Source organism: Bos mutus, chromosome 18 (assembly GCF_027580195.1).
Source record: "Bos mutus isolate GX-2022 chromosome 18, NWIPB_WYAK_1.1, whole genome shotgun sequence".
In the NCBI taxonomy this organism is placed as follows: domain Eukaryota; kingdom Metazoa; phylum Chordata; class Mammalia; order Artiodactyla; family Bovidae; genus Bos; species Bos mutus.
In genome coordinates, this window is record NC_091634.1 from 48062069 (window position 1) to 48086316 (window position 24248).

Here is a 24248-nt window from a genome sequence, read left to right on the forward strand (position 1 = left end):
TCTCAAGCTAGGCCTGACTGGGAAGGCCCCTTCCCCTGATCAGACAGCTTTCCTGCTGGTTATTCTGGGCCAGTCCTTTAGCCTCTCCCAGCCCGTGGCCCTCCATAGAATGAGTGAATGATGGATTCTTCACATAGAAAATCCTGCAGATCAACAACAAGAAAAAAGCCTTGTTCATAGACAGGCTATGAACAGTCTGTCTTCAGAAGAAGAAATTTTAAAAGCTAATCAGCATAAGAAGTGTCTGAAATCATTTTAAAAATCAAGAAATACAAAGTAAAACACAAGATAGGAAACCTAGGCATTGGACTGGCGAAGATAAGGTGGGAAAATCCAGAGGGCAGTGCTACCTGGGAGACAGGGCCACACGTAGTGTGCAGCATGCTGGGCCAAGGTAAGTATCAACTGATCCTCTCACCCACCTACTCCACTCGCGGTTGTAGCCCAAGGTCACAGGAGGCAGAGCAGCCTGCTGGGTGACAAGCCAGTCCACTTGGTGGCTTAAACACAGGACAGCCATTTGCTTTGCTGTAACTAACTAGATGCCATAACAAAACACAAACTGGGGAGCGCAAAACAACAAAAGTTTACTCTCAAAGTCCTAAAGTCTTAAATCAAGGTGTCCACAGAACCATGGGCTGGCAGAGTGCCAGACAGATCCCTTCCCTGCCTCGTCCAGCTCTGGGGGCTCTTGTAGCCTCTGCCCGTGGCTGCAAGTCTCTGTGTCCATCATATGCCTCCTCTTGAAGTGTGTAACCTTCCTCCTCGTAAAGACACTGTTCTGACTTGGCTTAGGGTCCACCCTCATCCAGTCTGACTTCGTCTTAACTTGATTATATAAGCTCACATTCCCAGGTTCTGTGGAATTTGAATTTTATCTAGCCCCTCATACAGTTGCTGGCATCCCCCAGCATGTGACTAGGTTCCAAGAGTAAGCATCTCAAGACAACAAGGCGTTTTTGTGACCTAACCTAGGAAGTCACACACTGTCATTTTCATTCTGTGTCCTCTATGGAAGGACGGTGCCAAGACCTACCCAGGTTCAAGGGTCCCACCAAAACAGGGGCCTGCTCCCTGGAGCAGCACACACAATCCAGAGAAAGCACCTGCAGCCACTGAGGGCCCAAGTGGAGCAGCAGAGCAGGACACGAAGCAGAACACTGTCCACACATGGGCCTGCACATTGGCAACAATGTGCTCCAAGGGTGTGTCCACCGCATTCAGCGATCGCCTTTGTGGGGGAGGGGCGCCGTGGGCAAGGCCATAGGAGATGCCACAGAGCGGCAGGCGCTGTGCACCCACCATAAACCACTGTGAACTGAGGAGCGTAGAAAGCGCAGCTGTTCTTCCTTCACACAAGGATGCACTTGGAGGTGTGCGAAGTCAGATGTCCCTTCAGGGTTGATGCAAGCCTGGAGGGGGCTGAGTCAAGTAAACAGTAAGTGAAAGATTGGAATGTTCAGCGGTGCTCGGCAAAACACCGCTCGGCTCAGATTCCCTACTTGGTTATGATATTCTTCTCAAAGTACAGAAATTTTTTCCCCAGTCAGGTCCCACTTGGCGTGGAGAGGTTAGAGTCCCAGAAATCGCGGAGCCTTGCCTGCCCAGGGAGCGAACCCCTCCCTCACCCTTCCTCCACACAGTCTTAACGGTGAGTTAGGCAGGAAAACCAAAATAAGGAAATTGTGGCCCTTCTGGGCCTGGATGCTTGGAATCTTTGACCGAGTCAAAGAGGCCCACGTTGCTGTTCTGTTTTTTCTTTTGGGAGGCACGCACGAGGAACTTCCCAGCCCACGAATGGAACCCGGGGCCCCCAGCAGCGGAAGCGCGGAGTCCTACCAAATGGACCACCGGGTTGCTATTTTAAATCACACGGAAACGCACGTCTGGCGCCCACCTTGAGCGCCGGCTCCGCCCTCTTCCCCATGTCTGTGTCAGGCCACGAGGAGGGTCCCGCCCCCTCGGGGTAGCCCCGCCCTCAAGATTCGTCCCGGGACCCCTACGTGCCCACGAGGAGCCCCGGTACCTGCTTCCCTGGCGGCCTAGCATTCCCAAGGGACCAGCTCTGGCAGTCTGCCCCCGCGGCAGGAGAGCGCCCCGTGCCAGCCTGGGTGGGAGCGCCCGCTGTGCACCCCTCACTCCGCCCCGCGGGCAGTGCAGGTGCGTTGCATTAGTGCTCCCCTTCCCCGACCAGGCCCCGCCCCCGAGGAGACTCCGCCCAGAACGTCAGGGCCAAAGCCGAGGGGCGGAGCCGCCCCCAGCGGAAGCGCGCTATTGCCTGCTGAGAAGCCCGAACCGAGCGGCTGGGGCTTGGCACCGCTGGGGGCAGATAGGTAGGGCGGTGGGCTGCTGGGCAAAAGCGGATTTCTGCTTGGGAAGGGAGACTCAGCTGGCGCAAATCTCCAGAGAACAGGGTGCTGTGGACAGCAGGGGCGCTCAGCTGGGGCTGAGGGGGTACTGTGGACGCAGGCGGGGACTCTGGAGGCGCGGAGCACGCAGGGAGGGGCCTCTGGGTGCTGACACCCTACTCCTGCCCCTCAGCATGGGCAGTAGCTCACTGTCCGAGGACTACCGCCTGTGCCTGGAGCGGGAACTGCGGCGGGGCCGCGCGGGCGTGTGCGGGGATCCATCGCTGCGGGCCGTGCTCTGGCACATCCTCGTGGAAGACTTCGACCTGCACGGGGCGCTGCAGGATGACGCGCTGGCACTGCTCACCGACGGCCTGTGGGGGCGCGCCGACCTGGCCCCCGCGCTGCGCGGCCTGGCCCGTGCCTTCGAGCTGCTAGAGTTGGCCGCCGTGCACCTATACCTGCTGCCGTGGAGAAAGGAGTTCACAACCATCAAGGTAGGGTGCCGGGCCGCATGGAGGTTCCCTGCCCCGGCTACTGGGTGCTAGGCACCGCCCGGACGGGGGCTACCGTTGGGATGAGGGACTGCAGGTGTCCACAGAGCCAGATGGGTTTCAGAGGGCTCAGTGTGCCAGTGTCCTGGGCGTGTTGGAGCATCTCTTGGCTGAGGTTTCCCTTGGTACTCCTAGGGCTAAGAACACCTGTCTGGGTACCTGCCTTCTCAGGGAATCCTGCCTCTTAAAGCTTGTATCGCTGCCCTAAGAGCGGCCTTGTGGCCTGTTACCATAGAAACCCTAGGACAGGTGCATGGGAAGGATCATTCTATGATCACCCTAATCCCTCCAGGATGTGGGCTGATCCCGTTTGTAGAGGAGGACATAGGGTGGATGTATTTCCTATGAAGTAGGCAGGGGCTGGGGGTACCCCTGCATGCCCTAGGGGAGCTGGCCTAGACAAGAACCTTAGCTCACCCCCCAGCCTGGGTAGAGGCTGTGCCCAGGGCCGGCCTGGCCCCTCCAGGTGAGCTGCCGGCTGGCAGGAGGGGGCAGGCTGCTTTGTGCTCCGGAGCTAATTCAGAAGAGTGGGAAGATAATGACGTCACTGGGCACGTGGGCGGCTGCCTCCGCTGGTTGTCATGGCAACAGCAGCCTCTCTCAGGGACAGTGAGCTCTGGGGCTCACCGCTCCACCGGACATCTGCTAGGGCTTTCATTCATCCATTCTGACCAGAGGGCAGGATCCAGCCCCACAGGGGCCAGGAGCAGAATGGGCAGGCCTGTTCTTGAGACGCTAACTGGCTTCAGTGTTGAGCAGACCTGTATGGGATCTGCTGTGGCTTGGGGCAAGAATCCATTTCTTCCTCTGGGAAGCAGACAAAAGAACAGTCCAGCATAAGGTCCATTGTTGAGGGGTGAAGGCACAGCCCTGGGTATAATCTTACACACAACAGCTCCCCCATGTGTGGCTCTAAGCAGAGCACTCATGAGGTCCCAGATGTCACAGACTTGCAGACACATGGGAGACACAGATCACCATCCTAGGAAACTTTTAGTTCCTCTGCAGTCTGGAGCCTCCCAAAACTACACATTCCATCCATGTGGTGGGAAAGCTACACAGCCCTCTTTCCTAACAAAGAAAGCTCTCAGAAACTGCAAAAGTAGAGCTCAGAATAAAGTGTTTAGGTGGCTACCTGCTCAGAGAAGCAGAAAAACACCTCTATTTTTTGTTTGCATAACCAGACACTCAGCAGGTACACAAGAAACTAACTAGAGGAGCAAACCTCTACAGGTGACAGGAGGTGGAAGGGACTCTGATGCAGGCGAAATGTATCAGGCTTTTAAAAAAGATTGTGACGCCTAGGCCTGCCTCAGCCAGTAATGTTAGAACCTCAGGGGTGACCCGAACACCTGTTTTTTTCTTTTTTGGCTGCACAGCTTTCGGGATGGATACCAGTTTCTCAACCAGGGACTGAACCTGGTGGAGGGAGTAGAGGTGGACATGAGATGAATGCATCTCCTATGAAGTAGGCAGGGGCCGGGGGTACCTCTGCATGCCCTAGGGGAGCTGGCCTAGACAAAAACCTAGCTCACACCCCCAGCCTGGGTAGAGGCTGTGTCCAGGGCTGCACCCCCTGGAAGGGAGCTCATCGGGTCTGCGGGAGCGGGGCTGCCACCAACTGACCCCCTCCCTTGCAGACGTTCTCCGGGGGCTACGTGCACGTGCTAAAGGGCGCGCTCTCGGAGGACCTCCTCATCCAGAGCTTCCAGAAGATGGGCTACGTGCGCAGGGACGCCCACCGCCTCATGGTGGCTGCCCTGCCCCCCGCCCGCCAGCTGGTGCAGGTGGCCCTGGGCTGCTTCGCCCTGCGGCTGGAGTGCGAGATCCTGGGTGAGGTGCTGGCGCAGCTGGGCACCAGCGTGCTGCCAGCTGAGGAGCTGCTTCAGGCACGGCGGGCCAGTGTGGACGTGGCCTCCTGCGTGGCCTGGCTGCAGCAGCGACTGGCCCGCGAGGAAGAACCACCACCCCTGCCCCGCCGTGGCTCCCCCACCGGGTGCCAGGCCCGGCTGGACCTGTACCGGGACATGCAGGAGGACGAGGGCTCAGACGAGGCCAGCCTGTACGGGGGGCCCTCGCCCGGCCCTGACTCTCCCACCTCAGAACTGGCCTGCCAGCCTCGGTTCTGGGAGCAGAGTGCCAGACTGTGGGGGGCGGGGGGCGGGCCATGGGAGCCGGCTGAGGCCAGCAGCCCCACCTCCGGGGCCTCAGAAGAGGAGGAGCCTCAGCCCGAAGCCTTCTCCTTCCTCTCACTGCGTAGAGAGCTGCTTAGTCGGCCTGGGGACCTGGCCCCTCCCCATGCCCCTAGAAGCCCTGAGCAGGCCAGCCCGCCACCCATCTCAGAGCCCCCTGGCTACCAGATGCACACTTGCCTGGCCCCAGGAGCCCTGCCCGCCCTCTGCTGCGACACGTGTCGCCAGCTGCACGCCACCCACTGTGCTGCCCTTCCCAGCTGCCACCCCGGCCACAGTCTGCGCACCCTGCGTGGGAACAGCCAGCGGCGTCTGTGGCTGCAGCGAGCCCAGGTGGACGCCCTGCTCTACGACAGCCCTGTGGCCGGGCCCTAGACCCACCTGGCCCCAGGGCAAGGGCTCTCCGGAGAAACTCCGTGGTGCTTTTCTGGGGCTTGTCCCACCTCAGGCCCCGCCCACTGGCCACCCTGCTCCTCCTGCCATGTGGAGTCTGTACCCTACCAGGTGAGGTGGGACTCACCCTCCATGGACAGCTCCCCGCTGGTCCCACCCCCGACTCTGGAAGGCAGGGTGGGAGACCTCAAAGGCTGCCCACCCCAGATCCAGTGGTAACGGCGCACAGATGCCAGCAGCCATCCCCAGCTCACTGGACTGGGGGTGCTCTGCCCACCGGGATTCCTGGGGCAGGTACCAGTCTTCTGTGGGCCTCTGCTCAATGGTGCCCCCACCCCAGGCCGTCTGCCCCCCTCCCCCCACACCTGTCACGTCACACAAATCACAACCTCCAAGTACATTAAAGGACACTGGCTCCAACCGCATCTGAGAAAAGCGTTTATCTCTCGAACCACCCCCATTCCCCATGGGCCTCAGAGAAGGGGCGTGGGCACAGGGCACAGCGCAAGGTTCTCACTCTAGGGGTCACAGAGCAGCTCAGACTCAGTCCACATCTCCATCCCTTCTCCCCTCTCCGTGTCTCCCTAGCCCCACCAGGGGGTCACCTTGGCCTCTCCATTCCAGGCAGATCCTGCAGATCAACTGGGGACAAAAGTGACCATACGAGGTCTGAGGTCTGCTTGTCCCAAGCCAGCAACACCTGCTGAGATGGGCTCAGCCAGGTTTCCTCCTGGGAACCGAGGGCCTGAGGCCTGGCCACAGGTCGGACCCAGCCCAGCCGCAACGTGGAGTCACAGCCCGGTGGGCCGGCCTCTGGGTGGCTGGGCCCTCAGAGTGTACCGCTGGCATCACCCCCAAGGTCCACACTCTGCTGTCCCAGGGCAGAGGTGGGCAGGGGCACAGGAGGCGGCGTACTCAGCTGGAATACCTCCACCCGTCAGGGTCTGCCGCGCCGGCTCTGGCTCTCAGTGCCCAAGGATGTGGCCGGGGTGGCACGCTTGTTACGATGGTGGGGGAAGGTGGGCATGAGCTCCGGCTCGCAGGCTGGGGGTGGGGGGAACGGACTGCATCAGCCCTGAGTGAGGGAAGGGCCCCACGCTACCCTCTGCTCCCCTCCTGAGCCTCCCTATGTGGCCCAAAACAGCCCCTACCCGCCTGGGCCCCACCACCCACCTGCCTTAACCCCCACCCTACACAAGGGCCCCCGGCCAGGTGCCAGCGGGGAAGACTCACGCAGGGGCTTCTCCTTGAAGTAGGAGCTCTCCAGGCAGTCACCGGCCGTCGCCCTGGAGAGGAGAGCTCACTGTTCACAGGGCCCAGGCCCAGTCAGGCTTGTCTCCCGCACAGCTGCCCCGCAGAGCGCCCCCTGGTTCCCCTCCACACAAGAGAAAGTTGGGTAAACCAACAGAATCCCACAAAATCGGGCCTGACTCATGCACGTGTGGGGCTCTCTCAGCACCTTTTCTTAGGGTCGTACATGAAGAGGAGGTTCATCAGGCGCAGGCCAGCCTCTGAGAGCCACGGGAACTTATGCTTCAGGTTGTTGTAGGGCTGCTTCCGCAGGCTGTACTGGCTGGCCAGCGGCAGCTGAGAGAAGCCCTGTGGGGAGGGGCCGGTAAAGGCCAATGGCCAGCAGGGGCAGGAGGGAGGAGGGCGGGGCTGGCACTCACCGGCCAGATGTTCTCACTGGGGGTCCCCAGCAGCTGCACGATCAGGTCCACCTGGTGGATCTCGGAAGTGCCGGGGAGAAGGGGCTTATGGGCCAGCAGCTCAGCCAGGATGCAGCCCACCGCCCTGCAGAGGAGTGCGGGGTCTCCTCTCAGCTCCCTGGCTCCGCCTGGACCAGTCCCCCAGCTGCTGGGGCGGAGGCTGGGGGCAGAGCTGGGAGGAGGTCATGATGGGATGACCACTGGGGTCTCCAGCTGAGCCACGTGACCTGGCCTCAGCAGGCCTCTTATGGCCACGAGGGCAGGTCCTCAGTGATGGGGCTGTCTCCCTCTGCCTCTCAGGACCCCAGGCATAGGCCCATCTTCTTGGGAGCTGGGGAGACCCCAGCCCCAGAGCTGTCCACCCCCCCGCCCCAGGTCCCACAAGACCACCCCACTGTCTGAGAGGCCTGGGAGCAGCATCCACCTCTCACCACATGTCGATGCTGGTGGTCTGCGTGGTGGTTCCCAGCAGCAGTTCAGGGGCTCGGTACCTGCGAACAGAAGCCCCTGCTTTGCATCTGGCAGTTCCTCTCCTCCAGCCTGGCCTCCACAGGGCACCCACCGGCCACCACCCTGCCCTGAGAGCCAGAGACAGCCTGGGATGAGGCAGCATGAACCTCAGCTATGGCTGTCCCTTCCACGAAAGCTTGACAAACATGCTGCTATTACTGGGTGAGCCCTGAGTGCTGCAGTGTCCTATGCCGGCCCTTCTACACAGGCGGGGGTGAGTGACAGCAGAACGCAGCCTGCCCTGAACCACAACCCGTTTTGCTTCAAAATGTCAAGTGAGAAGTAACTGCAGAAACCGGCGCTGTTCCCACGCTCCAGTGGTGAAGCCATCTCCCCTCTGAGCAGCGCAAGGCCAGCTGGGGGCGGGGCTGCTTCAGGACAGAACAGCACCCCATCTGGATGGGCAGGTCCCTCCCCGTGACAGCACTGCTCTTTCTTGGCAGCTGAAAGACCTCCAAGATGCTCTGGCCACTTCAGCATGACCCACGCACACCCACCCAAACTTCCCCTGGTCTCCAGGGACTTACCAGAGTGTGACCACCTTGGGAGTCATTGGCTTCACTGGGATGCCATAGGCCCGGGCCAGACCAAAATCCGCTGAGATGGAGGCAGAGGGATGGGAGGGAGAGTGTCACCCAGGGAAGGCTGACCACTGCCACCTCGAGCCAGTGTGTAGTGTGCACGGAGCTTCTGGAGACCAGCCTGCCACCCCAGTGCAGGGGCACTCATGGACCCCTGCACCCACCTGTCTTCACGCAGCCCTTATCCGTCATGAGCAAGTTAGAGACCTTCAGATCCCTATGACAGAAAGATAACACCAGTGGTTCCCAGAAACTCGCATGCAGGAACAAGGTTGTTACCGCTGCAGCAACACTCAGAACGCTTCCCCACACATCTCGTCCTGTTTGTACTTTTTAGAAGGAGGAGCACAGGTAATGCAAGGCCATTCAGTAGCTGGAAACAGCAGAGAGCTCTCAGTGACTTCCTGAGAGGTAGAGTCCTGCCCCTGGTCCCCCCCAGGGCCGCACGAGCCACCCTGCACAGGGAGTCCAGGTCCCTCCCCGGCCATCTGCCTGGCAGAGGGGAAAACAGGTACTATGCTGTCCCGCCCTCCCCTGGGACCAGTTACAGGAGCTCCACTGCCTTGAGGTTGCTCTACTCCCCTGCGTGTTGGTGCTGAGTCAGTCTAGTGGTCACCCCGCCCCCAAGCCACAAGCCCCGCCCACCTGTGGATGATGAAATTCCGGTGCAGGTACTGGAGGCCCCGGAGCACCTGCAGCATGATGCACTTGACCTGCAGAAGGCCAGGAGGTCTGCTTTTGGCACAATGTGCCTAACAACGGCTTGGGAAGCCCCCCACCAGAGCCCCCACTCCCGGCCACCCCAGCCCACGCCTCCAACCTGGGCCTCAGAGAAGGGTGTTGGCATGTTCTCCAGAAGGCTGGCCAGGTCTTGCTCACAGTAGCCCATCACCAGGAAGATGCTAAAGTAAGAGGGAGAAACGCATGCCACCTCCCACCTCCTCCCAGGTGAGCCAAGGGAGCCTCCTGGGCAGCAGGAAGGGAAGTAGGGAGGGGGCTGGGCAGGGCCTAATGTGGGGGCAGCAAGCAGACCGACCGCTCACCTCTCCAGGTGGTTCCCCACAACCACCTCCTTCAGCTCCACAATGTTGGGATGGCGGAGGCGAAGCAGCAGTGTGATCTCTCGAAGGCTGCTGATGGGGACCCCTGCAACCAGCCTGGCCTTGGTGACCCCATCTCTGCAGCTGGCCCACTCAATGACCCCACCCCTGCAGACAGGGACCCCTGACAGCCAGCTGCCTCGGTGACTCCCAGCCCTACCTGGCAGAACTCTGCCTGCTACTTCATGGAGAAGCAAGGCCATCCAAACCAGCACCTTTAACCCTCTCCTCCTCCATCAAACACAAGCAGCTCTCTGTACTGACCACTGTGTATGGCAGCCAGCCCCCAGTGAGCACAGCACAGCCCTGCACGCACAGGCGCCCAAGGGGCAGTCAGCAGGGGTGCGAGCAGCACACAGGGGCTACCTGCCCAGGCTTCAGTGGGAAAGCCCTGGGGAGGGTGACGCTGAGCTGAGACAGGAGAGGAGGCAGAGTCAGCCAGCAGGAAGGAGAGGACAGATGAAGGGAATGAACTGCACACGACTCAGGGGAACTGACGCTAGGGTGTGGAGGAGGGGTGATGAGCTGGAGAAGTCCAGGGGAGACAGGCAGGGCCAGACTGCAGCCCCCTAGAGACCAGCCTCCTTTGACCATCATGCAGGTGCCACTCAGGGAGCTCAGGCAACTTGCATCTTCCTAGACCCTCCCACTTGAGTGCAAGTGGTGCAGCGGCCCCTCCCAGCTCACCATCCTTCTCCTTGTCCATCCGCACTTTCTTCAGGGCGACAATCTCATCTGTGTGGGTATCCCGGGCCCGATCTGGAAGGGAAGCGCCTCCACAGTAGGATCCAGGCCCACCCTCTGCCCTCCTGCCACATGGGGGCACCCTTGCTCTTCTTCCTTGACTGCTGGTACCCTGTGCAAGCAATACTCCAACGCTGGGAGACAGGTGCTCCCTGGGGAGTCCCCTGGTTTGAGCAGATAGCGGGCCCCCAGCTAGAAGAGTCTCCCTAAACGTTTCCTTCTTAGAGTCAAAGTGCAGACCACTGCTTTGCGTTCTGTGGTTTCTGTGTTCTAACAGCAAATAATGTCCTTATCGTGAAAAAAGCAGCCTTATCTTTATGAAGCTGATCCCTAGAGCACTGTGGGGATTTGTGCAGCTTCCACACCCACGGCAGGGTGATACACACCGACGTCCCAGTGGCTGTGGCTACACTTCTGGCCACTGTCCCACGGTGCTACACTTGATCGTGTGATAGCGCCCTCCACTCACAGGGACACATGAACAATCTGATGCTTCCGTTCACTCAGTCGTAGTATGAAATCGACAGCAATTATACCAAGGATTAAAGGTCACCTGCACTCTCCTTCCAGCCCTGACACAGCTGCTGCCAGGACAGTCCCTGGGTCCCAGGCCTGCCACTGTAGCCACTCACATACGATGCCATAGGTGCCTTCCCCAATGCGATTCAGCTTCTCAAACTCCTTCACGCTCCGGCACCGTCCCAGCTGAAAGAGAGAGGTGCTGGCAGTGAGGGGATCTGGCAGCTAAGGGAACCAGAGATGGATACTGACACTTAAGCTGTTCCAAAGAGCCAGCACCTGTCCTGACCACACACTTGGGTTTGCGGGTGAGAAAATGGGGTGATGATACTGGCCAGACACTTTGAAAATGAAATCAAAGTCGGTCCAACCATTCCCTTTCAATCCCATGGTCCAGATGTGTGCTGCCTAAAAAGAGTAACTACCAGCCACATTTGGTTAAAATTGACTAAAATGAAACTAAAAGTTCATTTCTTCAGCTGCATGAGCCATGTGAAGTGTTCGAGGGCCCCATGCAGTTCATGGTGGCCACAGTGGACAATTCAGAAGACACAACGTTTCCATCATCACAGAAAGTCCACTTGAGCAGCAATGGTCTGAACTATGCTCTGGGCAATTCCCTGGTGGTCCGGTGGTTAGAACTCTGTACTCTCAATGCCGAGGGTGAGGGTTGATCCCAGATCAGGGATCTGAAATCCCACAGGCTAAGCAGTGTGACCATAAATAAATAAATAAACAAAGCTCTGGACATGAAAAAGCTTGAAGACCTTCACAAAGCATCTACCAAACACAGTGGCAGAAACTGTCTCCAACATCCATACATTACTTCTTCCTCTGCGTTATGAAACAATCCCAAGGGAACATGGCAACCCAGATGGTGGCCCGAGTTCCCAGTCTCCCTTGCAGCTAGGTGTAAACATGTGACTAAATTCTGGCCAGTACGATGTACACAGAGGGACAAGCACCACTTCCTGACCAAAGGAAGCTGGTTGCTCTTCACTCCTTTCTGCCTCCTGAGGCAAGCTAGGATTTGGTGGAGCAAAAACTGACAACCTGAGTGCCTGCAAACCTGTGTGATGTTAGGGGCACCAGAAATAAAAGTCCCGTCCTTAAAGCACTGTATGTTGGGGTCTCCAAGTTCTAGCAGAGCCTGTACCCTAATACACCTTCATCTGTAGCACTTCCTTGTGGGTCGTACAACATGCGGCAAGTTTCAGGTTCTAAACTGCCCCTCTCTTGACTCTCTGCCTCTATTTACCTTGCCCTCCATCTTGGGAAACCAAGTTAGGGTCACCTGGCTCCAAATGAACCCTTCCCTCATCCCATCCCAACCTAATTGCTTCCCTCTTCCCCCCTCTCTCTGCGGAACCCCTGGTGCTTCCTGTACACACTGCCTTTAGCGGGATTTTGCTCTTGCTGCTCCCTAGGTCTAGCAAGCCCACCTGCCTCCTCATCTGTGCATCCAAAACCTAGTCACACTTTCCCGCCCAGCAGAAATGCTGCCCCTTCTCAAAACTGCTTCCTGAGCCCCAGCTGAAAACATTTCTTTCTCTGCAAAATCCCCTGACACTTTGGTCTTGCAGCACTTACAATTGCGCACTTTGCACTGTCCTCGTCTAGGTATGTCTTAACTGAGATTAGTTGCTGCGTTTCGGTGAACAACGCCGGGGGGACCGCTCAAGGCTGGCTCCTGCGCTCACTCATTCAGTCTGTTACCGTTCTTACTGGACACTGACGCGGCCTCGCACAGCACCAGCAAGTAGTCAAAACAACCCGCCACCAGGGATCACACCTGCCCCTGCACGAGCCGTCTACCTTAGTAAAACCACTCGAAGCCCCTAAGCTTCACCCTTCTCACCTCTACGAAGGGTGCTCGAAAGGACTAAGTGACTGACACACGGAGAGGCCCCGCACGGAGCAAGGCACAAGCGGAGCTGCCGGGTCACAGACGGACCCCGCCCAGTGTACCCACAGGCTGGTAGGAGACACGTCTCCAACACTTTCCACGACTATTCTCCCCTAACACAAGGCGCCCGTCCCGGACGCAAAACTAAGAAACGCCCGCGCTGCAGCGCGCTCTTGACGAGGAGGCCGGCGACCTGAGAGCCGGCCAGTCCCCGGGGCGGACGCTACCCTCGAGGACCGCTGGGGTTGCCGTTCCCGCTGCTGACGTTCCTGGCGCTCCTGGCGCTCCTGGCGCTTTAGCGCGACGCTGAGGGCCCTAGTACGTTTCAGCCCCGCCCTGCCGCTAGCGAGGACAGAGCTACCAGAACAGACCCTCTTCGTACCCTGTGCTCTGGAGGCACCGTGAAGAAGCCTTCTTTACGGACACACTTCAGACGGATCTGCTCCGGCTCCGGCTCCCCCATGCCGAGAGCAGCCCCTCGAGCTTCCCATCTGCGCAGGCGCAGACCAGGGATCCTCTGCGCAGGCGCATGGCCTACTTCCGGGGCGTCCGCTCCTTAGCAACAGTTACCAAGGAAACCTCCCCAAGATCCCCGAGAACCTCAGTTTCTACGAAGCACTCAGACTACCAAGATTCTAGCTTTATTTTAGTTTTTAAGTACGGTGGCTCAGACCGTAAAGAATCTGCCTGCCATGCAGGAGACCCTGGTTCGGTCCCTGGGTTGGGAAGATCCCCTGGAGAAGGATACGGCAATCTGCTCCAGTATTCTTCCCTGGAGAATTCTACAGACAGAGGAACCTGACAGGCTACAGTCTATACAGTCCATGGGGTCGCAAAGAGTCGTACACAACTGAGCGACACACACACATACACACACACAGAGGCACGTGACTGCGCTGGCGCGCTGCGTAATGGCCACCGGAGGAGGAGGAGATCTGGGGGTTACAATGGGTCCCAGGGGTGCGGGGTGGGGGAGGGCAGGGAGGGGCTTGAGAGGGCGGGAATCTGTGGTGTTCTCCCGGCAGTGGGAGCTGTGCTTTAGAGCTCTCCCTTGGAGCCAAGAAGGGAAAGGCTTGGCAGAGCCAGGGGGACTGAGAGAGAGTAGAGGGCGCGTCTGAGAGATGTGGAAAGAACTGACACGACGTGGCGACGGACGGACTTTGGGACCAATGGGTCCCCTAATACATCCTTGTTGAGCACTCACTACGTACTTGCCCATGTCCGAGTCTGCCCTACGGCACCTTACATTCTCACTGGAAGCAGTAAACAAGGTAAGTCATGTACACGGCCTGCTCAGGAGGAAAGACACTGTAAGTGCTAAAATACTACTAATGTAAGTGAAGGACATTAGATAATTATGAAAGGAGATAATGAGTCAAAATGATTTAAACTAGTTACCACATTCACTTCATTCTGGTTGTTTTTGAATTCTGATAAGCTAAACTTATAGCTAATAACGAGATTAGAATTAATGCCATAGTAAATATAGCTTTTCCTGTGGTCATGTATGGATGTGAGAGTTGGACTGTGAAAAAGGCTGAGCGCCAAAGAATTGATGCTTTTGAACTGTGGTGTTGGAGAAGACTCTTGAGAGTCCCTTGGACTGCAAGGAGATCCAACCAGTCCATTCTGAAGGAGATCAGCCCTGGGATTTCTTTGGAAGGAATGATGCTAAAGCTGAAACTCCAGTACTTTGGCCACCTCATGCGAGGAGTTGACTCGTTGGAAAAGACTCTGTTGCTGGGAGGGATTGGGGGCAGGAGGAAAAGGGGACGACAGAGGATGAGATGGCTGAATGGCATCACTGACTCAATGGACATGAGTTTGAGTGAACTCCAAAAGTTGGTGATGGACAGGGAGGCCTGGTGTGCTGCGATTCATGGGGTCGCAAAGAGTCAGACACGACTGAGCAACTGAACTGAACTGAAATATAGCTTTGGAGGCTTCCCAGGTGGCTCAGCAGATGTGCCAATGCAGGGATGCAGGTTCAATCCCTGGGTTGGGAAGATGCCTGGAGAAGGAGATGGCAACCAACCCCAGTATTCTTGCCTGGGAAATCCCATGGACAGAAGAACCTGGTGGGCTACAGTCCTTGGGGTCACAAAAGAGTCGGACACAACTAAACAACTAAATAACTTTTTGGATTATTTGCTTGAGATGCTTAGGGCAGGGTAGGAGGGCAATTTCTAGGTCGAATGATAGAAATGCAACAGCTACTTGCAATTTTATGGAGGAGAAGCATGCTGACCCTCTGTGATAAAATTCACCTTTGTATGGGCTTGACCTTTCTGTATAAATATTTATTCGTGGCAGTCAGACTGCATAAATAAATGTACTAAATAAATACAAATGAGTATATTAACAATGTGTTAGTAAACAATGTCAATATGAGATGTCTGTTTTCCTGATTATATCAAAACTCACTGACTGGAAGTCACTTGTACTATTTACTACTAAAAAGATATGATGCTCCTCAACAGACAAAGACAGAGCCCTCTGTATGCAGCCTGCTGATCATTCCAGGAATGAAGAAAGCTGGCACACACTGTCACCAGACTAAACATGTGAGTTCAGACAGGGCAGGATGCTCTCCAGCCAACCCGGAGAAGAGTGGACTCTGACCCGAGGGCTGCTGATGAGGCTGGGACACCTGAGGCTGAGTCCCCTAATGGCCCCTCCCCACTGGAAGCCCTCAAACACAGCCAGAAAGAGGGGAAGTTGTCAGCTCAACTCACCTTCCCCCCCGGGTGGCTCTGACAGAGCCAGTGTTCCAAGTGCTGGGGCTGCGTCTACGTTCTCCGCATCATGTGGTACTCAAGCTAAGAGCCCTTCTCTGTTCTGGGTGCTAACACCTCAGAGTCCCACCTTTGGTTCCCGGGTGGGTACACCTCCTTCACTTCCACTGCTGGGTGCTTGTGCCATGGCCCTCTGGTCCTGAACGGGAAGGGTTCAGTTTAGAAATGCAAGAGATGGTGGCCTGATACCTCTCAATCGTGATGTGCAGGCAGCCAGTTCCAGCAGGGCTCATCTCATGATCACCCCACGTTCACTCTTGGAGCCAGAGTCACTCTTGCCCTCTGCCAAGCTGCCTGCCAGTGTCAAAGAGCTGGGGAAACCTTGCTGACTGAAGGGGCACCTGCAGGTTTTCACAGGATGGGGTGGCCCTTCTGCCATCACCACCGAGACACTGCACAGGGAGGAACCACAGCTGCCGGGGTGCCTGTTTATTCTGTGGTCTGTATGTTATAGGCGTCTACTGTGCTGGGGTTTCTGTGTCGGGAGTAGGGACCCTGCTCAGCCCGTTCCCGAATGGTTCTCTGCTCCTGCATTCCCATGGAACCATAGCTGATCACAGTCTCTTTTGAGGGTGTGGTGATGATGATCTGTGGGATGGCAAGCTTCTTCTTTTCTGGATTTACATCAGGTTTCTCTAGAAGGAAGGAAAACATCCAAGCATTTCATAAGTCTGTGTTAGGGCCAGAGCAAAGCAATTAGGTTTGTGGCTAAGGAAAAGAAATGAGCGAGGTTGAAAACAGTCAGAACCCTAAGTGAACATTCCAAAGCTTAAACCAAGCAACAACTCAGACACGCAGGTGGTGAATCCAGGAGGCGCCCCCTCCATGAGGAGAACAGAAGAGGCACCCCCACCATCCTGTGGAGAGCCTCAGCTCTGGGGCGGCCCAGAGACAGACGCAGGAGAGATACCTGGAAGAGGCAGGGTCTGCCCCACAGGTGAAGGTTCAGACACAGTTTCCACAGGATTCTAAACAGAGTGGAAGCTCTCCGTACAGAACATCATCAGTGGGGGTGCTATAGAGCTGGGGGCCACAGCGTTTCCTCAAACTCGTTACGATCTCCAGGAATGCACAGGGCATGTGAACCACTACCAAATGCTACAAGCCTAAATGCAGAGCTCCTTACTGCTTCCACCGTTCACCTCCTGCCTTGCTTCCTGGAGGTCACCACTTCGGGGCTCCTCCACCTGGGCCTCTGTTCAGCCCTACAGAGAGGTCTTTGTGTCCCGCGTGCGCACATGTGTCCTGAACAGAATTAGAAGACATCGTCACCTGCTTGTTCCTCACTGAACACCTCAGGAACTCAGCCACCTGGAGGAGGAGCAGCAGCCCATTCTGCGCCAGACATTGCTCTGAGTCCTGGAATAGCGACCCGCACGTTTCTGAGGTGGGTGCTTTAACACCTACGTTTTACAGAAGGAACTGAGGCATAGAGCAGTGCTGTCACCTTCCCAGGGCTGGCAGCCGAGGAAGATGCTGCCACCATCCAGTGCCACACACACAGCTTCCATGGTTCTAACCATGGCCGAGGGGCCCACGCCTGCACTCAGCTCAAGAGTATCCTTTCTTCTCCTTTTTATCATAAGTCAATGTGCATTTCATTGTATTTTGAATTAAAATTAAGATAATTTCTTCATATCGATTTACACAAGCTTTTTTACATATTGTGGTTTAGTTGCTAAATTGTACCCGACTCTTGAAATGTCATGGACTGTAGCCCGCCAGGCTCCTCTGTCCATGAGATTCTCCAGGCAAGAATACTGGAGTGGGTTGCCATTTCCTTTTCCAGGGCATCTTCCCAACCCAGGAATTGAATTTGCCTTGCCTTGCAGGCAGATTCTTTACCAACCGAGCGGGTATGTTATATATTAAGACTACTTAAAAATATTTACTTAAAAACATTTCACTTAAAAATAATCCACACTGGTTAAAAGCTATATTTGGAATGCTGCTTCTTGCAGACACTTCACACATACTTGCTGCTGGAACCACACACTGAGTCTCGCAGTGACCACACCCTCCCCAGCTGAGCACAGACAAGCCTGGAGTTCACTGTGGGGGCCATCATGCTATAACAGCTCCCTTTGATGAATATAACTTAGCTTAGTTCCAGTTTCTCTGTTTAAACTATGCTGCAGTGAACATTCTTGCATTTATGTATTTACAAACTTTTGGAGGTTTACCTGTCGGGTAAGTTACTAGGAAAATGTTGGCCAATATTGTCAACTTGCTTTCCGTAAAGATTAATTTGTGTTTCGCTAAGAGATTATCACCAGGGACATTTCTCCACATGCTCCTGCTTTTTTCGTTTTTCTAAACCTTTTCCAAGGCTACAGTGACCGTGGAAGTGCTCATTCCGCCCCTGTATCTTCCTGTGAATGAATGTCATTCTGCATTTTCTACTTTTACCTTTTTTGTGTGTGAGCTTTTTTTTATATTTGGGAAACTCACTGTTAGGGATTTATTAAATATGTTACAGATAGCTCCTGGCTTTTTATTACAGCTTCCTTCTGCAACAGATTCATCCATCTGTTCCTTAATGGCTTGTAGTTTGTCAGACTGGAAAAGGCACCCCCGGGTCCAAACTTGTAAAAACCATTCACTCGTTTCCTTTTCATACTTACTTTATACTTGTTTTCTCAGTTGTCTAGTGAGATTGCCTATCTCCCCCAACCACTACCATCTTTACCACAGCACCTCTCGGGGCCCCACTGGAGCACGAAGGACACCGTGAGTTCATCACTGTGAGACACGTTCACACGTCAGAGGGTTCTATCTGTTCTAGCCACTTTTCCAGATGCTTCCTGCCATCCCTACACTGTTACTCTTTCACGTGACCTTTGGGCTAATTTGGTTCTGTTCTCAAAATGACCTGTGCTCTTTTGCTCGTGTCACACTGACTTGCTAGAATAAGGGTGAATTAACACCGTGACGCTGCTGAGGTTTCTAACCCCAAACAAGACTCCTTGCATCTTCCTCAGAGTTTTAAAGCTTCTTCATTTAGAAACACGAATCTTTTCACAGTTCTTAATGCACACAGCCTGCACTATTTTTCAGTTACGGCCTGCAAGTTACATTTTAGTGGCCAACGTAAAACAGCACACACATCACCACGGGCTCCACTGGGTCTGGAGTCCAGCCTACGGTTCAGCTGTCAGCCCAGTCGTGTCCTCATCTGAACCTGGAGACCTTCCACAGCCACTCAGGTTGTAGGCAGAGTTCATTTCTTTGTGGGCCAAGGACAAAGCACTGTCTCCCTGCTGGCTGGCGACTCTCAAACCACGGGAGCTGACTGCTTCACAGCCACCTCTCTGATGCTTTCACCTGTTTCAAAGGCTTCTCTGATGAGCTCAGGAATGCTCCAGAAAAGTTCCATTTGGGTTAAGCCAATACCAAAGGTTACTAACCTGATCCTGGAAGCCTCCCCCATCCCCCTCCCAGGGATGACCACACGTAAGGGCAGGGGCTCCTACAGACTTGTTCGCAGAACTGCGATCTGGGGGCCTCTGAACCCACCTCCCACGTTACCAGATGCCTTCAGTCTGACTTCCACCCACAACGTGTCTGGGCTCTGGACCTGTCATGTGTTACTCTTTGACCTCTTGTTTCTGTTGTAAATATTTTTTGAGCTTACCATTATTTGTTTTACATTTGTTTATAGAGGGCTGGGGAGATGTTTTACTTTTTAATGTAGTCAAATCCTTCAATATTATCTGTAATGTCTTTGCTCTGAGGTTTAGAGAGATGTTCCCAATTGAGGAATCAGAATAAAATGTACATCTTATTTTTTGTAGGCACCTTTTTTTTTCCCCCAGTAAGGAAATTTTTTTTAGATGACCACACACTGTCAACTGGAAGATGGTACTAATTGCTCTTTTCCTTTCCCCTTTGAGTTGCCTGATCAGTTTACAGTCTACCTTTTAAAAAATTTTAAGTAGACTTGATGTACATGTAGTCACTTTTTATATTCACTCAACCCATCTAGAATTTATCAGAGCATACAGCAGGATGTTACAGTCCACCTTACATTCTCTCTTAAAATGTTAAGGAATCTTCCTAGCACAGTTTACCATACAAGCCTTCCTTTTCCCATCTGATTTTGATGCCAGCTTTATCATACTCTAATTATATATAGACATGGTGACATCGATACATACACAGTCACTCTTGTCCATGTTTCCCCTTTCACTCACCTGCCCTTTTTATATGGTAGCCATGTTATTTTAATTATTATAACTTTTGATGTCTTTTAAAATGTTTTACTTTGACAATATCAATTCACAGAAAGCTGCACGAGTAGCCCAGAGAGCTCCCTGCTACCTTGTCAATTGCCCTCAGCGGCAGCACCTCAGGTGACTCACCTCAGGCAGCAGAACATATGCTCACCTCAGGTGACGAACAGGGCCGACTGCGGTGCAGTGAGTGTTCTGAGCCGTGTGGTCACCTGTAACCACTACCAGATCCAGACATTGGACAAGGCCGGTCTTCCTGCCACACTTCAGTCCCGCCCCACCGCCCCAACCCCGACCCCTGGCAGTCCCTAGTCTGTCCTCATCACTATCATTTTGTCATTGGAGAATGTTACATAAATAAAATCATGCAGCATATAAATCTTTGGAAACTGGTTTTTCACATTTTTTTAATAGTTGATAATACAATACAGTATTTCTATCAGATGAGGAATGTTTTTTTTAGCATAACCACAATGGCACTGTCACATCTAAGGATATTATCATTGACTTTTTATTATCATCTAATACCCAGTTTGATTATCTCAAGAATAACTTAGCCCAGATCCAAACACTGCTTTTTGTTCATAGGTCTCTTAAATCTCCTAGCAACTGCTGTGGACTGAAAGTTGGTGTTCCCCTCCCTCCAAATCATATGTTGAAGGCCTGATTCTTGATGTGATGGTATTTGGAAGTGGGGCCTTTGTGAATTAAGGTTAGATGAGATCATGAAGGTGAAGCCCTCAGGAAGGGATCAGGAGGAAGAGGGGACCACAACCTTCTTCCTCTGGCCGCGTGAGGACACAGCCATCAGACAGCTGTCTGGGATCCTCACAGGAACACAGACAGATAGGGGGCCCCCCAGGCTCCAGTATGATGAGAAATGAGGTCTGTGGTTTAAACCAAGCCCATAGGATTTGCTTTTTTCCCCTGGGTATGTGGCATCTTAGTTCCCTGAGAGGAGATCGAACCCACTCTGCGTGCAGTGAACTGTAGACTCTTAACCACTGGATCACCAAGCAAGTTCCCAACCCATGGTGTTTGTGATGGCCACCTGATCAGACCTATAAGACAGCTCCTTTTCTTCAAGTCATTTATTTGTAGAAAAGTTGGTTGTTGTTGTTTTTTTTTCCAGAAGATTTTGCAGCATTTTGGAACTGGCTGATTGCCAACTTGTGGTGCCTTAGTCTCTATAATGTATGTTTCTGGGTTTTTAATGCAAAAGTTGAAGTACGGACAGAAGCAGCAAGAAGCGAGCACAGTACAATACATCTGCATCACCAGCTGCCACAACTACAAACCCGGTCACACCTGGTCTCCACCGCAGCATGCACTCACCTGTGTTCTGCTTACTACACTGCTGGGTAGCAACTCAGCCTGACCTCAGCAGCTGGAAATAACCACTTTCTCACCATTTTATGGGTCAAGTATTGAGCAAAGGCTCAGCTGGACAGTTATCACTGTGGTTTCCCAGGGGCTACAGTCAAATGCCATCTGAAGGCTCGACTGGGCTGGCCACGGCGGACACCCACTCACCAGGCTGCTAGGTGCTGTGCAGCAGCTCAGCTGCAGTCGCTGTAGGCTCGTCACTTACATGCCCATCACCCGGGTGGGATGCACTATGCGACTGCTGCTCCCCCATGGCCTCCCCAGCGGCCAGCGCAGCACAGCTGGCACCCAGGTGAGCCTGCCAGACCCTGCCACCCTTCATCGCCCACCACCTGGAAGTCACTTCAGCCACTCTACTGGTTACAAGACAATGTCAAACCTGAAAAGGTTTAGAGAGGGGATGAAGACCCCCGAGGTAGGAGAAGCATTGAGATCAAATCACAGAACCTGCGGAGAGGGAGGGAAGCAGCATCTGTGAAAACACGTACTCTCCTTCACCTGGCAATCCAGCACAACTATTTACACTCAGAATACTGGGGGTGCAGCTCTAAGAGACAAGGACTCATGTGTATTCCATTCCATGTTTTCTGAGGCATACTTCAGACCAGACACAAGGCACAGTTCTTAAGTGTTCAGCTGCAGTTTCCCATATCCAAACAAGATGCAGAACTTTCCAGCATCCCACAGAGCTCCCACGGGCCCTGTTTCAGTCAGCACACCTCCCCTGACCCTAGCCCAGCAATCATTCAACAGTAGTAAAGCCCATTTTTATTAATTGTATAATACACAGAATTTTTTATTGTTGAACTCATCATTTCTCTAAGGTTTTTATGGTATTAGGTTAACTTTCATTTCTTCAAATATACTAGGGAAATTCCTCAGCTTTAAAACTTGGATGTTGGGACTTCACTGGTGGTCCAGTGGCTAAGACTCTGCACTCCCAAGGCAGAGGCCCAGGTTCCATCCCTGGTCAGGGAACTAGATCCCATATGCTACAACTAAAAATCTCACATGCCACAACTAAGACCCAGAGCAGCCAAATAAAGGAATAAATAAAAACTGTTATTTTTTAAAAAATGACTGTGAATGAGAAGATGCCCCTGCCCTTCTTGAGGTGGTCCTCCTGGCAAACCAGGTATGTGTCTTCACTCCTGGTTCCCACTAAGGCCACCAAGTGCAGCGGCTGGTCTCACTCAATAGTGTTCCCTGGGTTTACTCCACCTCTCTGCAGCATTCAACACTGCCAACAAGTTCTCCCTTCCTAAAACTTGATTCAGTATAATTTAAAAACCATGAAACTTACCTGTGTAAAGCATACAACTCAATGGGATTTAGTAAACTTTCAAAGTTGGGCACTCACTGACTGAGTCTTTAAGTCTATTTCCATCATTCTCCGAAGAGCCCTTGTGCCCACCCTTGGCCCAGGCTCCTTCCATATGGGGTTGACTTTCCTGGACTTTTCACGTAAGCAGAGCAGGATCTGTGTCTGGTTTCTTTCACTCGCATCTGCTCTGGGGTGTGCTACCCAGGACAGCGTGTGCCAGGGTTGTGTTCCGTGTGATGGCACTCTTCACCTGCTTTCTGGGAACTCCACCCTCATTCTGCCCCCGAAATTAGGGTGTGACACACACGGCCACACCTTTCCTTGCTGGCACAGGTCCAGCCCGTCCTGGAGAGCTGGGCACGCAGGCCTCTGAGGGATGGTGCCCTTGCTAATACGAAGCAAGATAACACCTCTCACAAACGAGACATAGTCTGTGTGCATGCCACTGAAACCTGTCCAGCCCTCTGTGGACCATGGACACTGAGGGTGGCCAAGTGTGAACACACAATCCTGGATGCTGCCACGCCCAGGGCCCAGCCTCTGACCTCTTCTTTACTTGGAGGACACTGAGCCCCTTGGTAGTAAAGCTCTTCTGTGACCAGCGGCCAAAAGCTTCCTGACAGACTGGCAGCAATTTTCCAAACCTCCCCCTAGGACTCTGGCCCTTCCTGCCTTATATAAGAGCTCGTGAATTAGAATTTGAAGTCCAGGCCTCGCTCCCATGTCCAGTGTGCTCCCCTCAAACGGTTTTCTGCCCTTGATGACCCCAAAGGGGCCTCAGTGTGAAGCTCTGTGCCCAGCTTCTCTCTCCTCCATACCTTCCTTGTTGGATGCACTGGCTATCCATTCTCATGGTCACCAAAGCCCACTTGGCTCCTCTCTTTGCCCCCACATCCTGTCAGACAGGAAGTCCCCTTGCACAGCCCGACTACCTCCTACTCTCCCCACCAATCACCACCCCACCACCCCCCTCACCCCCGCCCCCCGCCAAGTTAGCTGCTCAGGCTCCAGTCTGTGGAATGCGGAGGGAGTGGCAGGCGGGTGCCAAAGGTGTGCAGCCTTCGGGAGGACTACAGGCTGGTTTGGGTCTGCACATGGCTTGGCCCTTCTTGCTGTGTGTTACGCAGCTACCACTTGGAAACTTAAAACCAATTACATTAAACTTAAATGCAAACTTATTACATTTTTTACGAGAACTCTCATATTTACCTCCTAGATAAAGGTCCCCAAACCTTCTCCATCATCAGGGCACGCCCCCTGCTACTAGCAACCCACCGCAGGCTCCTGTGCGCCTCATCCTCAAATACACGTCTGGTTTCGGGAGTGTCCTACCTCCCACTTCAGATGAAGGCCACTGCCGCTTAGCCGCCCCTTTCTCCTCACGGAGGCTCTCCGCAGGCTTGGTGTCCGAAGGCTTCTTGGACTCTCGTGAAGGTCTGTCCACCCGCCTTTCCTCAGCCTTTGAAACTAAGTAAGTGCGCCGGGTCTTCGACTCCTCATCTGAAAATACATGTGCAATTAACTGGACCTATTTTACTGAGTCTGGGCAATGGACCCCATCCTTCAGTTGCCTGCTCTGTTTGGAATGAAATAAGATAGCTTGAAAGACTTGGGGCACTCCATTTCCCTACATGTGAATACTTCCCCGGATGAAAAGGTCCCCGAGGCACCGTCCTCAGAGAGGACCCAGCGCCGGAAGATTTACGGGGGCGGGGCCGCGCCGGGAAGAGGCCACCGGCCCTTTACCTTTCCCCAGTTTGCGTTTGCTTTTGGAAAGGCCCATAGGTGGACCCACCGCCCCAGGCCCCCACCAGAGTCAGTCCCAGCCCCTGCACCTAGTGGGCGCCCTGCCCACTGACTCACAGACGCCGGACAGCCGCCACCCAAGCCTGCGCGGTCACCACGGCAACACCACCTCCCGCGGGACCAGCCCATCCTCTCGCGAGAGCGCCCCG

The 24248-nt window shown here is 54.3% G+C and overlaps 3 protein-coding genes across 5 annotated transcripts; 1 reads left to right on the plus strand and 2 right to left on the minus strand.

Moving 5' to 3' along the window:
* Window positions 1–2206: 2206 nt before the first annotated feature.
* Window positions 2207–5922, plus strand: SPATA2L (spermatogenesis associated 2 like). Its single transcript, XM_005892388.2, has 3 exons — window positions 2207–2333; window positions 2542–2845; window positions 4543–5922. Exons 2-3 carry the CDS (start codon window positions 2543–2545, stop codon window positions 5467–5469), a joined length of 1230 nt encoding a protein of 409 aa, XP_005892450.1. The 5' UTR covers window positions 2207–2333; window position 2542; the 3' UTR covers window positions 5470–5922.
* Window positions 5898–23733, minus strand: CDK10 (cyclin dependent kinase 10). Of its 3 annotated transcripts, none has more exons than XM_070388525.1 (13): window positions 23626–23733; window positions 10764–10836; window positions 10075–10146; window positions 9331–9433; window positions 9108–9189; window positions 8933–9000; window positions 8452–8504; window positions 8234–8303; window positions 7628–7687; window positions 7158–7281; window positions 6947–7086; window positions 6721–6773; window positions 5898–6531 (listed from the first exon to the last, which is right to left on the minus strand). In XM_070388525.1, exons 3-13 carry the CDS (start codon window positions 10091–10093, stop codon window positions 6425–6427), a joined length of 879 nt encoding a protein of 292 aa, XP_070244626.1. In that variant the 5' UTR covers window positions 10094–10146; window positions 10764–10836; window positions 23626–23733; the 3' UTR covers window positions 5898–6424. The 3 variants fall into 3 exon arrangements, with proteins under 3 accessions (XP_070244626.1, XP_005892451.1, XP_070244625.1); XM_005892389.2 differs by lacking the exon at window positions 23626–23733 and adding an exon at window positions 12939–13067; XM_070388524.1 differs by lacking the exons at window positions 10764–10836; window positions 23626–23733 and adding an exon at window positions 10685–10703.
* On the minus strand, window positions 13551–24228 carry SPATA33 (spermatogenesis associated 33). The gene is made up of 3 exons (XM_070386771.1): window positions 24157–24228; window positions 23626–23815; window positions 13551–15986 (listed from the first exon to the last, which is right to left on the minus strand). Exons 1-3 carry the CDS (start codon window positions 24226–24228, stop codon window positions 15781–15783), a joined length of 468 nt encoding a protein of 155 aa, XP_070242872.1. The 3' UTR covers window positions 13551–15780.
* Window positions 24229–24248: the final 20 nt, after the last annotated feature.

Bases quoted from the DNA above. Each gene is read 5' to 3' on its own strand.
- CDK10 (XM_005892389.2), bottom strand. From the start codon at position 13,019: ATGGGGGAGCCGGAGCCGGAGCAGATCCGTCTGAAGTGTGTCCGTAAA. The intron at 7,282-7,627 runs GTGAGAGGTGGA...ACTCCTCTGCAG, and splicing joins ACCACCAGCATCGACATGTG to GGCGGTGGGCTGCATCCTGG. The intron at 6,532-6,720 runs GTGAGTCTTCCC...CCCCACCCCCAG, and splicing joins CTTCAAGGAGAAGCCCCTGC to CCTGCGAGCCGGAGCTCATG.
- SPATA33 (XM_070386771.1), bottom strand. From the start codon at position 24,228: ATGGGCTGGTCCCGCGGGAGGTGGTGTTGCCGTGGTGACCGCGCAGGC. The intron at 23,816-24,156 runs GTGAGTCAGTGG...AAATAGGTCCAG, and splicing joins GTGGCGGCTGTCCGGCGTCT to TTAATTGCACATGTATTTTC. The intron at 15,987-23,625 runs GTAGGACACTCC...CCTTCCTTCTAG, and splicing joins GCCTTCATCTGAAGTGGGAG to AGAAACCTGATGTAAATCCA.
- SPATA2L (XM_005892388.2), top strand. From the start codon at position 2,543: ATGGGCAGTAGCTCACTGTCCGAGGACTACCGCCTGTGCCTGGAGCGG. The intron at 2,846-4,542 runs GTAGGGTGCCGG...CCTCCCTTGCAG, and splicing joins AGGAGTTCACAACCATCAAG to ACGTTCTCCGGGGGCTACGT.